The sequence below is a fragment of the Heloderma suspectum genome, chromosome 1 (assembly GCF_057233095.1).
Source record: "Heloderma suspectum isolate Gila_16-S chromosome 1, 16-S_ref, whole genome shotgun sequence".
Taxonomy (NCBI): Eukaryota; Metazoa; Chordata; class Lepidosauria; order Squamata; family Helodermatidae; genus Heloderma; species Heloderma suspectum.
Window position 1 is genome coordinate 246,935,050 of NC_139458.1, and position 14,188 is coordinate 246,949,237.

Genomic DNA, 14,188 nt, shown 5'->3' on the forward strand with positions numbered 1-14,188 from the left:
ACCCGGCACCGTAGCTTCTGCCAAATGGCTACACAGCTGTTTGGCAAGAGCAGCAAAAATGCCCGTGCAGCTTTTCACAATCTCTCCAGTGTCTCCTCCAGCCTCCCTCACCAGTGACACCCCCTCCACCAGTACCAAAACATCAGTTTGGAAGGATAGTCACTTGTTCACCACCTTTTAAAAGTCCAGCCAGTCCAGAAATGGAAGATATTGTAAGTCATCTTTGGAAGACCACAGACTTGAAATGTGGCTAGGAAATACATTGTCAATTTCATCCTGCCTTCTCTTATAGCAGCTGTCATTCGCTCTTCTGCTTGCGAAGGAGTGCAATTTTTTAACAAAATGGCAAACTTGTTAGGGGCACTCTCTGCTGCCTTTTCTTGATTTCTAGAAGGAAAAGGATCATCCTGATGCTGAGAAGGAGTGAGGGAGAATGGCAGCTGAAGTAACCCCAGCAGTAACTGCTCCGAGAAGGAGCTGCAAAAAGGCGGGGAGCCAGTATCTCCCATTTCTGGCCTAGCTAGAGACTCAGGGAAGTGTTGAAAAGTGGAGGACACTGAGAAGTGTCAGTTCAACACTTAAAAGCCAGAAGATTACATTGCCAAAGGGGAGATATTTTGGTGTACTTTTCTGTTCGCCTTTTATTCCCTTTTTTGGTGCTTTGGAATTGTGCTATTGGGTTCCTCCTTTTTCTTCCTATTATTTCTCCCCAGTCCTCAATTGCACAATTCTGAGGCACTGAAAAAAGCAGCAAACTAGAAGGGGTAGGGACTGGAATGGGTAGGTGGCCAGGACAAGGAAACAAGATGAGTTGCCCCACAAAGGACACTGGGATACATGCAGGAAACTGGAGGACTGAGAGGGAAACAAGCCATGCTGAACCGCAGCACACCCAATCATCTGTTGGGAGTGATGTGGGTTGGCAAGTGAACAACCAACCCATGGTGGCTTATCCCCCAGGGTGGCTTAGTGTGACATGTGAACTGGACCATTGTATCATTTTCTAAGTCTGTAACTATCAAACCATCAAAGAGCCATTGTTGTATAGTGGTTAGAGTGTTGGATTAGAACTCAGGAGACCCAGTTTCTAGTTCCCACTTGGCCATGAAGCTCACTGGGTGACTTTCAACCTGTCACTGACTCTCAGCCTCACCTAGCTGACAGGGTTGTTGTGAGGATAAAAAGGGACATTTCTTACTGTGAATTCCTGTTTTCTGTATCTTCTGGAGGGCATTCCAAGATCTTTGGGCTAGTCCCTCCCACTGGACAACAGGCAGGGTCCAGTCAAAAAATGTTCTCTCCAGGAGGAAGAGCTAACCAACCTTTCCAGACCAGACTGGGAAAGCTAGGAACTCCACCAACTCCATCTTCAAAAGGAGCCATGAAAGTTAGAACTAAGTGCCCAAATAGAAGAGGCCACCAACTCAACTCCAACTAATGCAACAAAACAGCGAAAACAAGGGAAGAGGATTAAACCAGGATACAAGAAAACTACCTACAACCCCCCACATGTATGGTGGAGGCAAAGCCTGTAAAGAATAAAACAGGTATGCCAGCTACCCGAGTGGATGGAATGCCCTCCAGAAGATACAGAAAACAGTAATTCACAGTAAGAAACTTCCTTTTTTCCTATATCTTCTGGAGGGCATTCCAAGACCTTTGAGATGTGCCAAAGCAGTATATTCCTCAGGAGGGATCAAGGTGTACAATTCACTGGACATGAACTCTTTGCGAGATCCATCTACCAAAAGCAGCGTCCACTGAGGAGAAGACATCAATCTTATAGTGTTTGGCAAAGGTGTGCAGAGAAGCCTAAGTGGCTTTACCTCTGAATGCCTCTGTAGTGGCTGCCTCCCTAACGGAATGTGCCATAATTCCAGGGGGAGGAAACCCGGTGACTGGTAAGCTAAGACAATGCATTCCTTTAGCCATCTGGAAATGGTAGAAGAGGAAATCTTCCATCCCAAAGAACAACTTTGGTGAGAAACAACAAGGCCTTGGTTTTCCGGATAGACACTATCCTATCCAGGCAAAAGTGAAGGGCTCTATTCATGTCTAATTTGTGCCATGCTTGGGACATAAAGAAAGCAGAACCACCTCCTGCTGCTGATGAAAAACCAAGTTGACCTTGGGGGAGAAAGGTGGGATCCGTTCTTAGTACCACCTTGTCCTGATGAAAAATACAGAGTTGAGGGTCTGAAAATGGCACCTCCAATTCTGAAACTCTTCTAGCAGAAGTGATTGCCACAAGAAAAAAGTTTTTAAAGTCAATATTTTAAGAGAATAGGGCAACAGCGACTCAAAGGGAGAAGCTATGAGAGCTTTTAGGACCCAATTCAGATTCCATGTGGGGAATCTATGTACTGTAGCAGCTCCTTGTAGGAACCTCTGAATGTGAAGATGACTGGCAAAAGGCCGCTTCCCCCTACAGTTCAGTATGGTGCTTAGGGCAGCCACCTGGCATTTGAGCATACTGGTACTAAGGCCTTCCAGCAGACCAGCTTGACGGAATTCCAAAACAGTGGTTGTATCATCCTCTTTGGGAATCCTACCGGTCGCCCTACACCAGGTGAAGAAGGCCTTCCAAGTATTGTTATAAATCCTGTCAGTAGAGCTACGACAAGAAGCAAGACGGACATTCAGTACCACTTCTGAATACCCTAAACTATTGAGTCACTGCCGTTCAGACTCCAAACATTCAGCTGGAACATCTCCAGCTGGAGATGGACAATGGGACCTTGGGAGAGTAGGTTCTTGCTGGGAGGAAGTGGGCAACAATCCTGAATTGACATGTCCACTAACTCCAGGAACCATGGCCTTCTCAGCCAATGTAAAGCAACCAGAATCACCCCTGCCACCAGTAGGCGGACCTGGGGGGAATCAGGGGGAAACTGTACAGCATACGTCCTGGCTAAGGGCGGGAGAGGGTGTTGACACCTGCTGACAGTGGATGCGGATGTCTTGACATGAACTGATCCACTTGAGTGTTCTCTGGCATAGAAAAAAGAACCATCCTTGGCTGCCTGGAATGCGGTGTCAGCTGCTTGAACACCCAAGGATGAAGCCTCCACTTTGTGTCCTGTCCTGTCTGTCTGATGGGCTAGTTGGCACTGTTGCTGTCCAACCTGGCCAGATGAACTGCTCATAGGGAAAGGAGGTGATCCTCCACCCAGTAGAGAATCTCTACTGCTTCTTTGTTTAAACTCAAGATTTTGTATCCCTGTTTGTTGATATACACCTTGGCTGAGACATTGTCTGTTCGCATAAGCACGTGGTTGCCCCTGATCTGATTGTGGAAGTGATGAATTGCCAACTTGATTGCTCTTAGCTCCAGGAAGTTGATACTGAATTGTGACTCTTGGGCAGACCACAGAACCTGAGCTACCTGATCCATGAAGTGAGCCCTCCAACCCAACGGGCCTGCATTCATGGTGATCACCATCTTGACTGGACCTGGAGAGTCTTTGGGGAGCCAACCACTAAACCCATGATGCTTGGTGGTTTTGAGGGAGAGAGACTGTCTCAACTTGCATGTTATTGCTTCCTGAAGGGGAAGAAGAAATCCCAGCAGCTCCCTGCAGTGCAATCGTGCCCATGCCACCAGTTCCTGACAGGAAACCAAGAGCCCCATCAGACAGTCCAAGGACTGCCTGCTTCCCCCCCTGCATGGTGCATATTGCCATACGAATGTTCTATTGACACTCTGCTGTAAGAAACATTCAGAATTAGATTGTGCCTAGAACTCCTAAGTGCTCCAGAGACTGCAATGGAATCAAGAAGCTCTTTTCTAGATTGACTACGAAGCCATGGGCTTGCAAGCAGCCTGTTGTCGTCTTGACATCCTCCCTTCTGAAGGGAGGGGGACCTGATAAGTATGTTGTCTAAATAAGGGTATAGATAGTTGTCCCCCAACCTGAGGTGAGGGTTTAGGTGCCTCTTCCAACTTTGCAAGGTCCTCTGCCCACAGGTATACAGCCCAGGCAAAGATAGAATTGGTAACTGAGGCCTTTAAGGCCATAGCTGAGGCCTCAAAAACCCTTCACAGAGCAGCCTCTACCCGGTTGTCACAGAGATGCTTAGGGTTGCCCTCCCCCTCAGTAGGGATATCAGAGCAGGCCAGAGCTGCCACCGGAGCATCCACCAGTGGTACTTTGAGAGAGTCTGTAATCACCTCCAACAAAGAATAAAGCTTGTTGGCCACCAGGAGGGAAGCTTTGCCCCTAGCTGGACTGGCCCATTCATCCCTCTGAACCTTGCCTATAATGTCTGGAAAAGGAACTTTTGAGAGAACCCTGAAGGGTCACCCCCTTGGCTCCTTTTGGAGGAGGAGCATCAGAGGAGGCAGCCATGTCACCCATGTCTCCCAACTTCAAAATATCAATGGCCTTGGCAAGTAAGGTGGGGAAAATTTCGAGAAGAAAAAGCCTCTGGTGCACTGAGGTATCCATCTCTAAATCCTCTTCTGAAAGTTCCTCCTCCTCCAGCCCTTCCAAATTTACTGAAACCTCTGAGTGTTCTGGCAAGAGGAAGGGGAAGGCCTGTTCTCTATGAGAAACCCTGGTCATGCCCTCCTTGTTGCCCTGGAAGGCAGGAGCAGGGGAACAAGGTGAAGGGGGGGGACTTTTACATCTCCTTTTCATTGGCCTTTCCTCTTCTTAGAGAGATTCAGGAGAGGCAGACTGTCTGAAGGAACTGTGTGATGAGGAAGACAAAAGAGAAGGAGATCTGTGCCCCCTCTTTCCTTTCCTACGCATAGATCTGCTCCTTAAAGAGTGACTAGACTTCTTTCTTTTTCCTTATGGGATTTATGGCATCCTGAAGAGGAACAGGCAGGTTCTCTCCCCTTCTCCTGCCTGTGGAACATTGGATCTAACCTCTTTTAAAGCCAATTGTCTAACCCATGCCAGATGGGGTGGGCCAGATCCCCACTAAGGTGAGGTCCTGGGTCAGATAGGTGAGATTCAGAGAATGACCCTGCCATTTCATACACTGAGTCCACAGGCCATTGAGGAGAACACTGGGAAGGGTCATCCCTGAGTGATAGCTCCACCTGCTCCCTCATGAATGCTTCTGGCCTAAGCTTTGGACTCCTCAGCTCTCCTGAGCCCTGGTTAGGGGGAGATTGGAGCGAGTTTTGGGGGAGATCTGCATGCAAATGAGACTTGTTTCCCCGGTATCTTGTTGGGAGGGATGGTAGCCACTCGACTGTTGGACCCTTGCACTGCCAAAGATAAAAAAATCAACACGCAACAACCCACTCTCTTCCTGGTTAGGGAAACTGTGGGTGAGCGGTAGTGCGGTGTCCTCCATGGCTTACAATGACTGCCAGCCCAAGGGCCAACCTCTTCCCAGTTAGGGAGAGCGAGGGGCTGGGCAATGAAGGTCTGAGTGCTTTGCACACCAAAAAAGAAAATAGAGCTGAGAGCCATGCTTGATCCAAGCAGGGATGGGCAGGGCTATACATGTCAGGCCCGCTGGCTCCGAGGCAAATGAGGGTGGCAATGTCCACCGGACAGTCCAGCCTCCTCCCAGTTTGAGAGAACTTTGGACTTGGTCAGCACAAGAGGCACTTCCACCAGCACCTATGGGGTCTGCCTACTCAGGAAGGCCTAGCCTGTGAGATGTTCTGAGGTAAACCTCCGACAGCCAGTGTGGGTAGCCCTCCCTCACTAGGAAACAATGGCTAAAACCACTTCCAGTGAACGCTGACCCTGTTCTTGGCTGTTAAGCTGGAACGTGAAGAAAAAGGAGGAAATATATGAAGAGAAAAAATAAAAAATCCTGTCAAAAACACTTAAAAACTACTGCTGAGCTTCTAGAGCCCTGCAAAGACCCTGTTGACCCGTCACCAGGCAGGGCCGATCTGCCTGCCCTGCCAATCTGCCTCTCCCCAGTGGAGAGGATATTTTTTGATTGGTCCCTGCCTGTCGTCCAGTGAGGGGCTAACCCAAAAGTCTTGGAATGCCCTCCAGCAGATATAGAATGGAGAGGAGGAGGATCACGTACGCCACCTTGGGCTCCTTGGAGGAAAGGTGAAATATAAATGTAACAAACAAACACACACTTCTTTCTCATTTGGAGCAATTAAGTGGTAAGCCTGGGAATGTGAGTGCTCTAATGTAACTGCACACTAATCTGCTGGCTGGTGTAGTGTTAAGTTGCATTAGCCTTTGAAAATGTGGTCTAAATGTAAACAACCCCTTTTCTTGGAGACGATATAATTTTTGGATACGTTCTGTGCTCCGGTGTTTTTTAGTCTCAGTACCATGAAGGCTATTCTACTACTTGATTGGTTTTACTATATTATTGGTTCTTGTTCTGTTGTTTTTATGGTTTTTATGACCAATGGCCGAAACAAATAAATTGAACTGAACTGAATGAAGGTTATGTAAGCAGCTGTGAATCTATAGCAACCTTGCAGCTCTTCAGCTTTCTCTGAGCCATGCTAAAGCTACAATAATGCAACCACCTCATCCCACTAAGCCTTATTGGCTCAGGAAAAGAAACTAAGGAACTTCATTGGAGACCAGATTAGGTGAGTTTCAAAATGGAGAGATCCTTTTGCTCTCCAGCTCCATTATCTTTTCCATAGTCTCTTGATCAGCTTTCCTACACATAGCTACAGATTCCATGGTGACCTGCAAATTGCTTTTTTGGCTGCCAAATTGCTGTAACCCTTCTATTTTTATGTTTTTAAAAGAGCTTAAAACTGTCCATCCTCATTGGACATTTCTTTAAAATTGGCCGGTGCTTGGGAGGATTTCGTATATATCCAAAAGGCTTAGAAGAAGACGTTGCTTCTGGTTTTTATTAAAGTCAACAAACATGAAAAGCCCAGAAGGGGATAAAAGCAACTTAGCCCCTTTTATCTAATACATATAAATCTACCTAAGAGCTCCATGCAGGAGAAGTACTCAAAGTACTATATTTCTATCTAAGATGCAGAAATAGGTCTGGTGCGCTTATGCTACATGTTCTCTCACAGTGCCAGGTTTAATATGAATAAAAAGACTGTGATGTGAGTAAATAAGGTCAGTCTAGGCTGGGTCAGGTAGGATTAGTGTAAAAATAATTGTAAGGCTTCTCTATCAGGGTGACAGTTTGTGCTGGTGCATGACACTCAGAATAGTATACTACAAAATGTTTTATTAGAGCATTTGCCAGATATCTTGTTTACCCTTCCTTGAAAAAGAATGGTGAAAACTTCCCAATGTTACATTGCAATTTTGTGACAAAGGCCACTTGTTTGAGGAGAAAGAATAATGTAAACAACTTAATTTGCAGTTAATGTATAGGCTCATGCAAAAGTTGTGCTGTGTAAAGTAAATAACAGTAAATGTACACATTAAACGCAAGTAATGAATTAAACCCACTGAACTATCTGGGCATCGTGTGTGTGTGTGTGTGTGTGTGTGTGTGTGTATATATATATATAAATAAATAAAATAGAATGGCAAAGGGTCTTATGGATCACACAGGTATGCAATGTACAGACTGTGTGTGGTATGTGGCTAATCAAAGTCCCTACTTTCTGCTGCACTTTTTCCCTTGGAATGTCTTTCTAGGCAAGTATCATATTGTAGAAACCTGCAACAAAGCAAGACAGATATTATGGGATCCTCGGATGATAATTCCTGCCTTTTTGATATTGTGGCTTTGAGATGCATTCCTGTTCTGAGTCTTCAAAAGATGCTGCCATTCAATTTATCTCCCAAACTGAGATCACTAAAGATGGACTTATTTTTAATACAGATACAAAAAAGAAAACTGATCCACTCTAACATCATCAACTTAAAGTGCACAAATGCTATCCGGGTAAACCAGTTTGTTCAACCCTCTGTGAATCAAAGGGCAGGCTGATTAGAATGTTTTGACATGTATTATTTTTTACAGTACACCCTTTCTGACACACCTTTATTATCATTTGCATGCTGGCATTGCTTTCTGGCTCAAAAGTCTCAAGGAAAAAAAAGAGCTAAGTAGCAGTTAAAAATGTATTTGACAGAAACAATGCATTGTCCATTCTGTACCTCTCAAAGTTGTCACTTTATCAATATATTAAAGATTGTTGTTCAGTTGTTCAGTCGTGTCCGACTCTTCGTGACCCCATGGACCATAGCACGCCAGGCCTTCCTGTCCTGCGCACTCTCCCGGAGTGTGCTCAGGTTCATATTCATATATTAAAGATAAGGATGCTTAAATACTTTTACATGCACTCTACAATATAGAGAGCCTTGCTCTTACAAGTAGAACACATCTATATGAATAAAACTAATGAACTGTTGGTAATTATACTTAACCTTAAAATGGCATTAATGATGCTGAAGGAAATGTGTTTAGCAAAGCAAACATAAACGTATATATTTTTAGATAGACTTGAAAAATTGATTGAAGTCAAATACTTAAAATAGAGTCTGTCCAGTTTTGGCTAAAGAAGAGCAGGACTTCTCACTATCGCTGGTAATAAAGCCAAATGTCACTGCATATCTGTAAAATTCATGTCAACAGAGTTTTGGTATTCTAATGACTAAGAAGGCAGAAGCTAAGTAAAACTGGAAATTGATAGGAGATAAAATTGTAATTCAAATGGCATTGAATAGGTGAAAAATAAATTGGTACAGTAGTGTTAATGGTGCAGTTTTGGTAGAATGGCAAAACAGTACAGGATTTGGAATTGCAAAAGACTGCAAGTTCATTACAAAGCTGCTGCGCTCTTTCCTTGACGAAAGGAAACTTTAGACATCCCGTAGTAAGAGGATGCCCCTACCTAATTATTTTAATGTTCCTAGTAAAATACATATTTATCATCACTCTACAGGTGTAGAAATGTAGAGGAGATAAATATCCTTTTATAAGGAGATTAGGATCTTGGGAATCACATGGATTACTAGTGGTTTATAAAACACTTAGCTAAATATATTTAAGAGCACATCCACAGATAGTGGGTGGTTCATTTTGAGAATGTAATTCAAATGTTGGTTCTCCTGACTACATTTTTACAATATCTTTTCTTTTCAGAAGCCTTTGTAGGACAAGGAAGGAAGACATATTAATCTAGTTTGGCACTGCACAAATATATGCAAGTTGTTTCCTAGGAATTAGCACATTATGTTCACTTGCAATGTTTGACAACAGTGAATATGCAGTTTCTCAGCTTCATGGCCTCTAGCAGGAGTCAATTATTCTCTGTGCCCATCTGAAGTTATTACAGGGAGTTCCTTTTAAACTTTCATTATGTTTGGTGGGGTTCATGTGACTTCTACAATTCCAAAGAATTACTAGTAAGGGCTGGAAACTTCCTTTTTGCTATTTGGTAGCTAGCTAGGAGGGGAAAGGCAGGGATAGTGGATCTGCGTTATTTTAGGTTTAGCAGCATTCATTTGGATTTTAGTGGTATGAAGGAGATGTTAGTGAGGGTTGGAAGCTCTCTTTATGTTCTCCGGCTCTGCAAGAGCTAATCTCAGCCTTGGAGCGGAAAGCACTTTATGCAGCTTCAGTGATTGCAAAGAGGTTTAGTTAGGAGGATTAACAATTTGTGATGACCCACCTTAGCTGATCTGTTGCAGCACTCAAGACAGTGAGACAATAAGTAAAACTAAAGTTGAAGAACTCCATGACTGTGGAGAGCAGGAAAGCTAACAACTATGAGGAGCAAGGCGGTTTACTCTGGAAGAAATGCAAGTGAAATGTTCTAAAATATGCCTACTGGATTGTTGTGTAAACTGGTTGCACAGAATATTGTTCAGTTCTTCTTGTCAAGGCTCAGGGAAACTAGTACATAAGTCCTTGGAATTAATTTCCACTGCATTCAAGGGAAATATGCATGTTTAGATCACAGTCTTAAGCTGATGCTTGGGCAGCAGTTCTAAGCACACTTACTTCAAAGTATATTTCAATGAAATCTACAAGGCTTGATCCCAAATAATGTGCTGAAGATAGGAGTGTCATGCTGAGCCAGTTCAGATATACCATCAAGATCCAATGAACCATGTTTATCAGCCTGAGATCAAACCATGTGCATGTGTGCTCCCTCCTAGTTCCTCTGCTTGTGTGTCCAGCTTAGTTTCTTAAAGCACAGTTTCCCATGCTGTCTACACTGGGAAACTGTGGTTTCTGAGGAAATGATGCCAAGAATTGGACCTCAGTTTTAAAGTGCTAAACCAGAATTCTTATGTTTAATGAGAGACACTACGCATCATCTATAGTATTTCTAATACTGCAGGAGCCTGCCTTCAAGGAATTACAACTGTGTTACAGTACACATTTTGAAGCCAATGTGTATTAACTGCTAAGATAAAAGTTCTATGTAGGGTACTTCCAGATGGAGGGCTTCTAGCGCTACCAATAAAAAGGCATTCTGCACCTATTCCATCTTTTCCTCTTCAATGGAGGAGGAAATATGGAACCGTTACAAATGGAAGACGACATCACCTGGACTGCTGATGAAATTCAGTGTTTGAAGCAAGGTGATTGCAGAATAAAAGGCTCTTCTGGAAGCACCCTTAGTGTACATTATGCTAGATGATAGTAACAATTAACATGTTGTGTTCTTCTCCAGATGCTTTGAGCACCTTACCTAGTAGAACTGTTGCATGTCATCTGTGTGAACCATGGAACATTTTTGCTGGAGGATGGGGAACTGCCTTGAACTTTCTGTTCCTCCTGTGGCAATGCGGTCAGGTCCACAACATCTTCTCTGTCTATCTGTCCTGGAATCTCTAGGTTTTTTAAAAAACAAAACAGAAATCAAGTGTGAAGTTTACTATTGTCACAAAGAATAAAATTTATTGGAGGTAGTAATTGTCTTTCCGAGTAATTATTACATCGGACTGGTGCCTGTTAAAGTGGTTTTCTACTATAACAACTTTCCTATTCATCTGTAGGTAACATCTGTAGTCTGTGAACATGCTGATCTGAACAGGAGCATGTAATTTGGAATCACTAGACATTACTTATCAGCAAAACCTTCTGCATTACATATCTGTGGGCAATTGCCAGATAGAAGATGACCAGTAGCTAGTAATGTGTTCATTACAGTAGCATGTAATGAGGTCAGAGTGCCCATAAGAGCGAGAGCTCCCATTGAAATCAATAGGTTTTTAATGTATAGATGAATGTTTATGGCTGCAATTCTAAACTCACTAGGTAGCAAACCCCATTGAACATACTTGGACTTACTTCTGAGTAAAAATGCATAGGATTGGGGTTTATATCCTACTGACTGCAAGGGGACATATGACTTACCCCCAGACAGGGTAGGCCCAGGTAGGCTTGGCCTACCTACACTTTGACGTAAAAATATTATTTATTTATTTATTTATTTGATTGGATTGGATTGGATTTTTACCCCAGCTTTCCACCAAGAAAATGGTGCTCAAGGCAGCTAATTGTCATAGGAGCTAAAAAAATTAAAATAAAAACCAGGTTAAAACAGTAATAAAACAAATATATTAAAACACAATTAAAAAGCACAACATCAACAGAATAAAAACAGTCCCCAAGCCAATTAACCAGCTTACATGCCAAAGGCCTGCTTGAATAAAAAAATGTCTTTGCCTATCAGCAGGACAGCAGAGAAGGAGGCAACCTAGCCTCCCCCAGCAGGGAGTTCCACAAACTGGGAACAGCCACCGAGAAGGCTGTCTCTTTCCCACCACCACCAAATGCACTCTGAAGGCTGCGATACACAGAGAAGGGCCTTCCTGGAAGACCTTGAATCCCTGACAAGTTTGTATGGAAGAAGGCGGTCTTTCTGATAGCCTGGTCCCAAGCCATATAGAGATTTATAGATCACAACCAGCACTTTAAATTCTGCCTAGAAACAGGGTGTTGCTGCATCTGGACTGTTTTTGAACCGTTTTCTTGTCAAGAGAGCCTGTGGAGATTCTAGGGAGCTAACAAGGTTTATTTATTGTTCTTTTAGTTATTTGCCCTGAAATTTCTCAATGTTTCTTTGCAGTTTTTTAGAATGTCTTGTGCATTACAGTATGCTGTTTTCGTTCAGATTTTTCAATGTTTCTTCATAGTTTTTCAGAATATCTTGAGCATGTTTTTTGCATGTATGCTGGGTTTTTTTTTTTAACTAATAAGGTTGTATATGCTAAAGACTTCTTTTTGCTAGTCAAAATGAATGTCAATACTACTTATTGTTTGGCCCTTTGGTATTATGCGTGAATGCACTGCTTTGTTTGGATATAAGTTGTGTATAATTAGGTTTTACTGAATGTAAAATATTTTACTGTTTTTTTATTTGTTCTTTTTACAGTGTGTCCTTGAGAAATGGTTTTTACAACCCGAAACACGATGGGCTTAAATTAAACATTTCCTTAACTATCCAACTTGCAGCGCTCTTGTGCTCTGGCACCTGGGGGGTCCCCTCCTTCTGTCTGTTTGGTGATTCAGTGCTTTCCCCCTTTCGTAATGCGTGACTGCGGCCAGATCAGACATCTTTCGGAATGGATGCAGTTGGCCATTTTCATGAATATGCTAAATGGCAAGGGGGATAAGATGGAACCCTGAGGGATACCAGAAGTCAATGGCCATAGCGTCAAACAGGAATCTCCCAACACCACCTTCTGAAACTGCCCCTCCCTCCACCGAAGGACTGGAGCCTCCATATAACAGCGTCTCCTAGTCCCATCTCAGATAGATACCATAGTTGATGGTATCTAATGTTGCCAAGAGGTCCAGCAGAACTAACAGGGACACACTTTCCCTGTCCAGTTCCCGGCATAGATTGTCCACCAAGGAGACCAAAGTAGTCTTTGCCCCATAACCAAGGGGGTGTCTCCATGAGTGATTTACTGCGAGATTGCTGCGTTTGGAGGTCATTCGGGGCACATGACGTCGTGACCATCTTGCAGCCACTCTGGAGTTTCGTGCTGAAAAAACGGTTCTTCTGACTCTATTTTTAGATTGATTGTTTTCCTTAATTCGGCTTGTCTGTGCTTCTGTTGTGGTATGCACCACCCTCTGCATTTACTCCGGCATGATAGCCCTGCCCAGGCATGTGTCTTTCACCTCAATGACTCTGGGTCAAGGGGTGTTTTCCTGATGTTTTCCCCACCTGTGTTTCCCCGCTGTTTCCACCATTTCAGGGCTGGCCATCAGAGTTCTTCTCTACTTTATGGCATTTACTTCACCTTACCTCCCAGTAAACTCTGGTGGCCATTCCCGCAAAGCTCTGGGCAGCCCAATAGCAATCCCCCCATCTCGCTATCTCACTATGCCACTATCGAGATAGGGGGTATAAGTATTGCTGGACAAAAGTGTGATAGTGACCCAGTGACATGCAAAATCCCTTTATAGGTGTGATTTGTTTAACTCCTTCCTTTCAGGATGGGTGAATTCTTCCATCTCACTATGCCTCTAACATGCAATTGTGCAATAGAGCAATTGTGTAATAGAGCAATTGCATGATAGAGGCATAGTGAAATGGAAGAAATCACCCATCCTGAAAGAAAGGAGTTAAACAATCACACTTACAAAGGGATTCTGAATGTCACTATCACGCATTTGTCCAGCCCTCTAGCCCCCGTCTCACAATGCCACTATTGTACAATAGTGGCACAAGCAAAATAGGGGTGTAGGCGTTGCTGGACAAATTCACGATAGAGACAAAGTGAAATAGCAGTTTTAGAGGGGAAGAAATAAAAAAAAATTGGCGGAATTGGCCATAGCTTGGGGAAGCAGGTGTCTCCTTAGAAGTAACTCTCATTGTGGTCAATGAAGCTTGTTCCCTAAATATCCATGCTGCATGTCTTTACCGTTTGCTTTGTTGAAAGGAAGTGATTAATGGGGGGAGGGGGGGAGAGAAACAATGATTTTTGGCAAGACCATAGCACAGGAGGAGACCTCCCAGGATTTTATCAATTAACAAAGGATCTGCAGCTGTGTTTCTTTACTGTTTGCTTTGTTGGTGCAAGGAAGTAATTAATGCTAAGCTTCGATCCATCACATTATGGGAGTATCAAGGGAAGGAGAAAGGAGAGCCTGGACCTGGTGGGGGAGCCTCTCTTATTGGTTGAGCAGCCCCGCTAGTCTGATGACATTTACTCCAATCCCCCCACCTGGAAGTATGTTCTGTGAAGTGACTTATACTGGTACAGTGTGTCAAGGGCTCCTTGGAGGCCTCTCTCAGTCTAATCCAGTAGCCAAGTCCAGACACAGACAAAGGGATTCCTTTCAA

General features: G+C 43.7%; 1 protein-coding gene across 8 annotated transcripts in view; it reads right to left on the minus strand.

The window, feature by feature from the left end:
* Positions 1-14,188, minus strand: part of WDPCP (WD repeat containing planar cell polarity effector) — a 303,153-nt gene that overhangs the window by 11,943 nt on the left and 277,022 nt on the right. For all 8 annotated transcript variants that reach the window (XM_084823159.1, XM_084823110.1, XM_084823149.1 and 5 more), the window contains one exon: positions 10,577-10,718. In XM_084823159.1, coding sequence (XP_084679285.1) covers positions 10,577-10,718 — 142 coding nt within the window. The remainder of the gene's footprint in view (positions 1-10,576; positions 10,719-14,188) is intronic.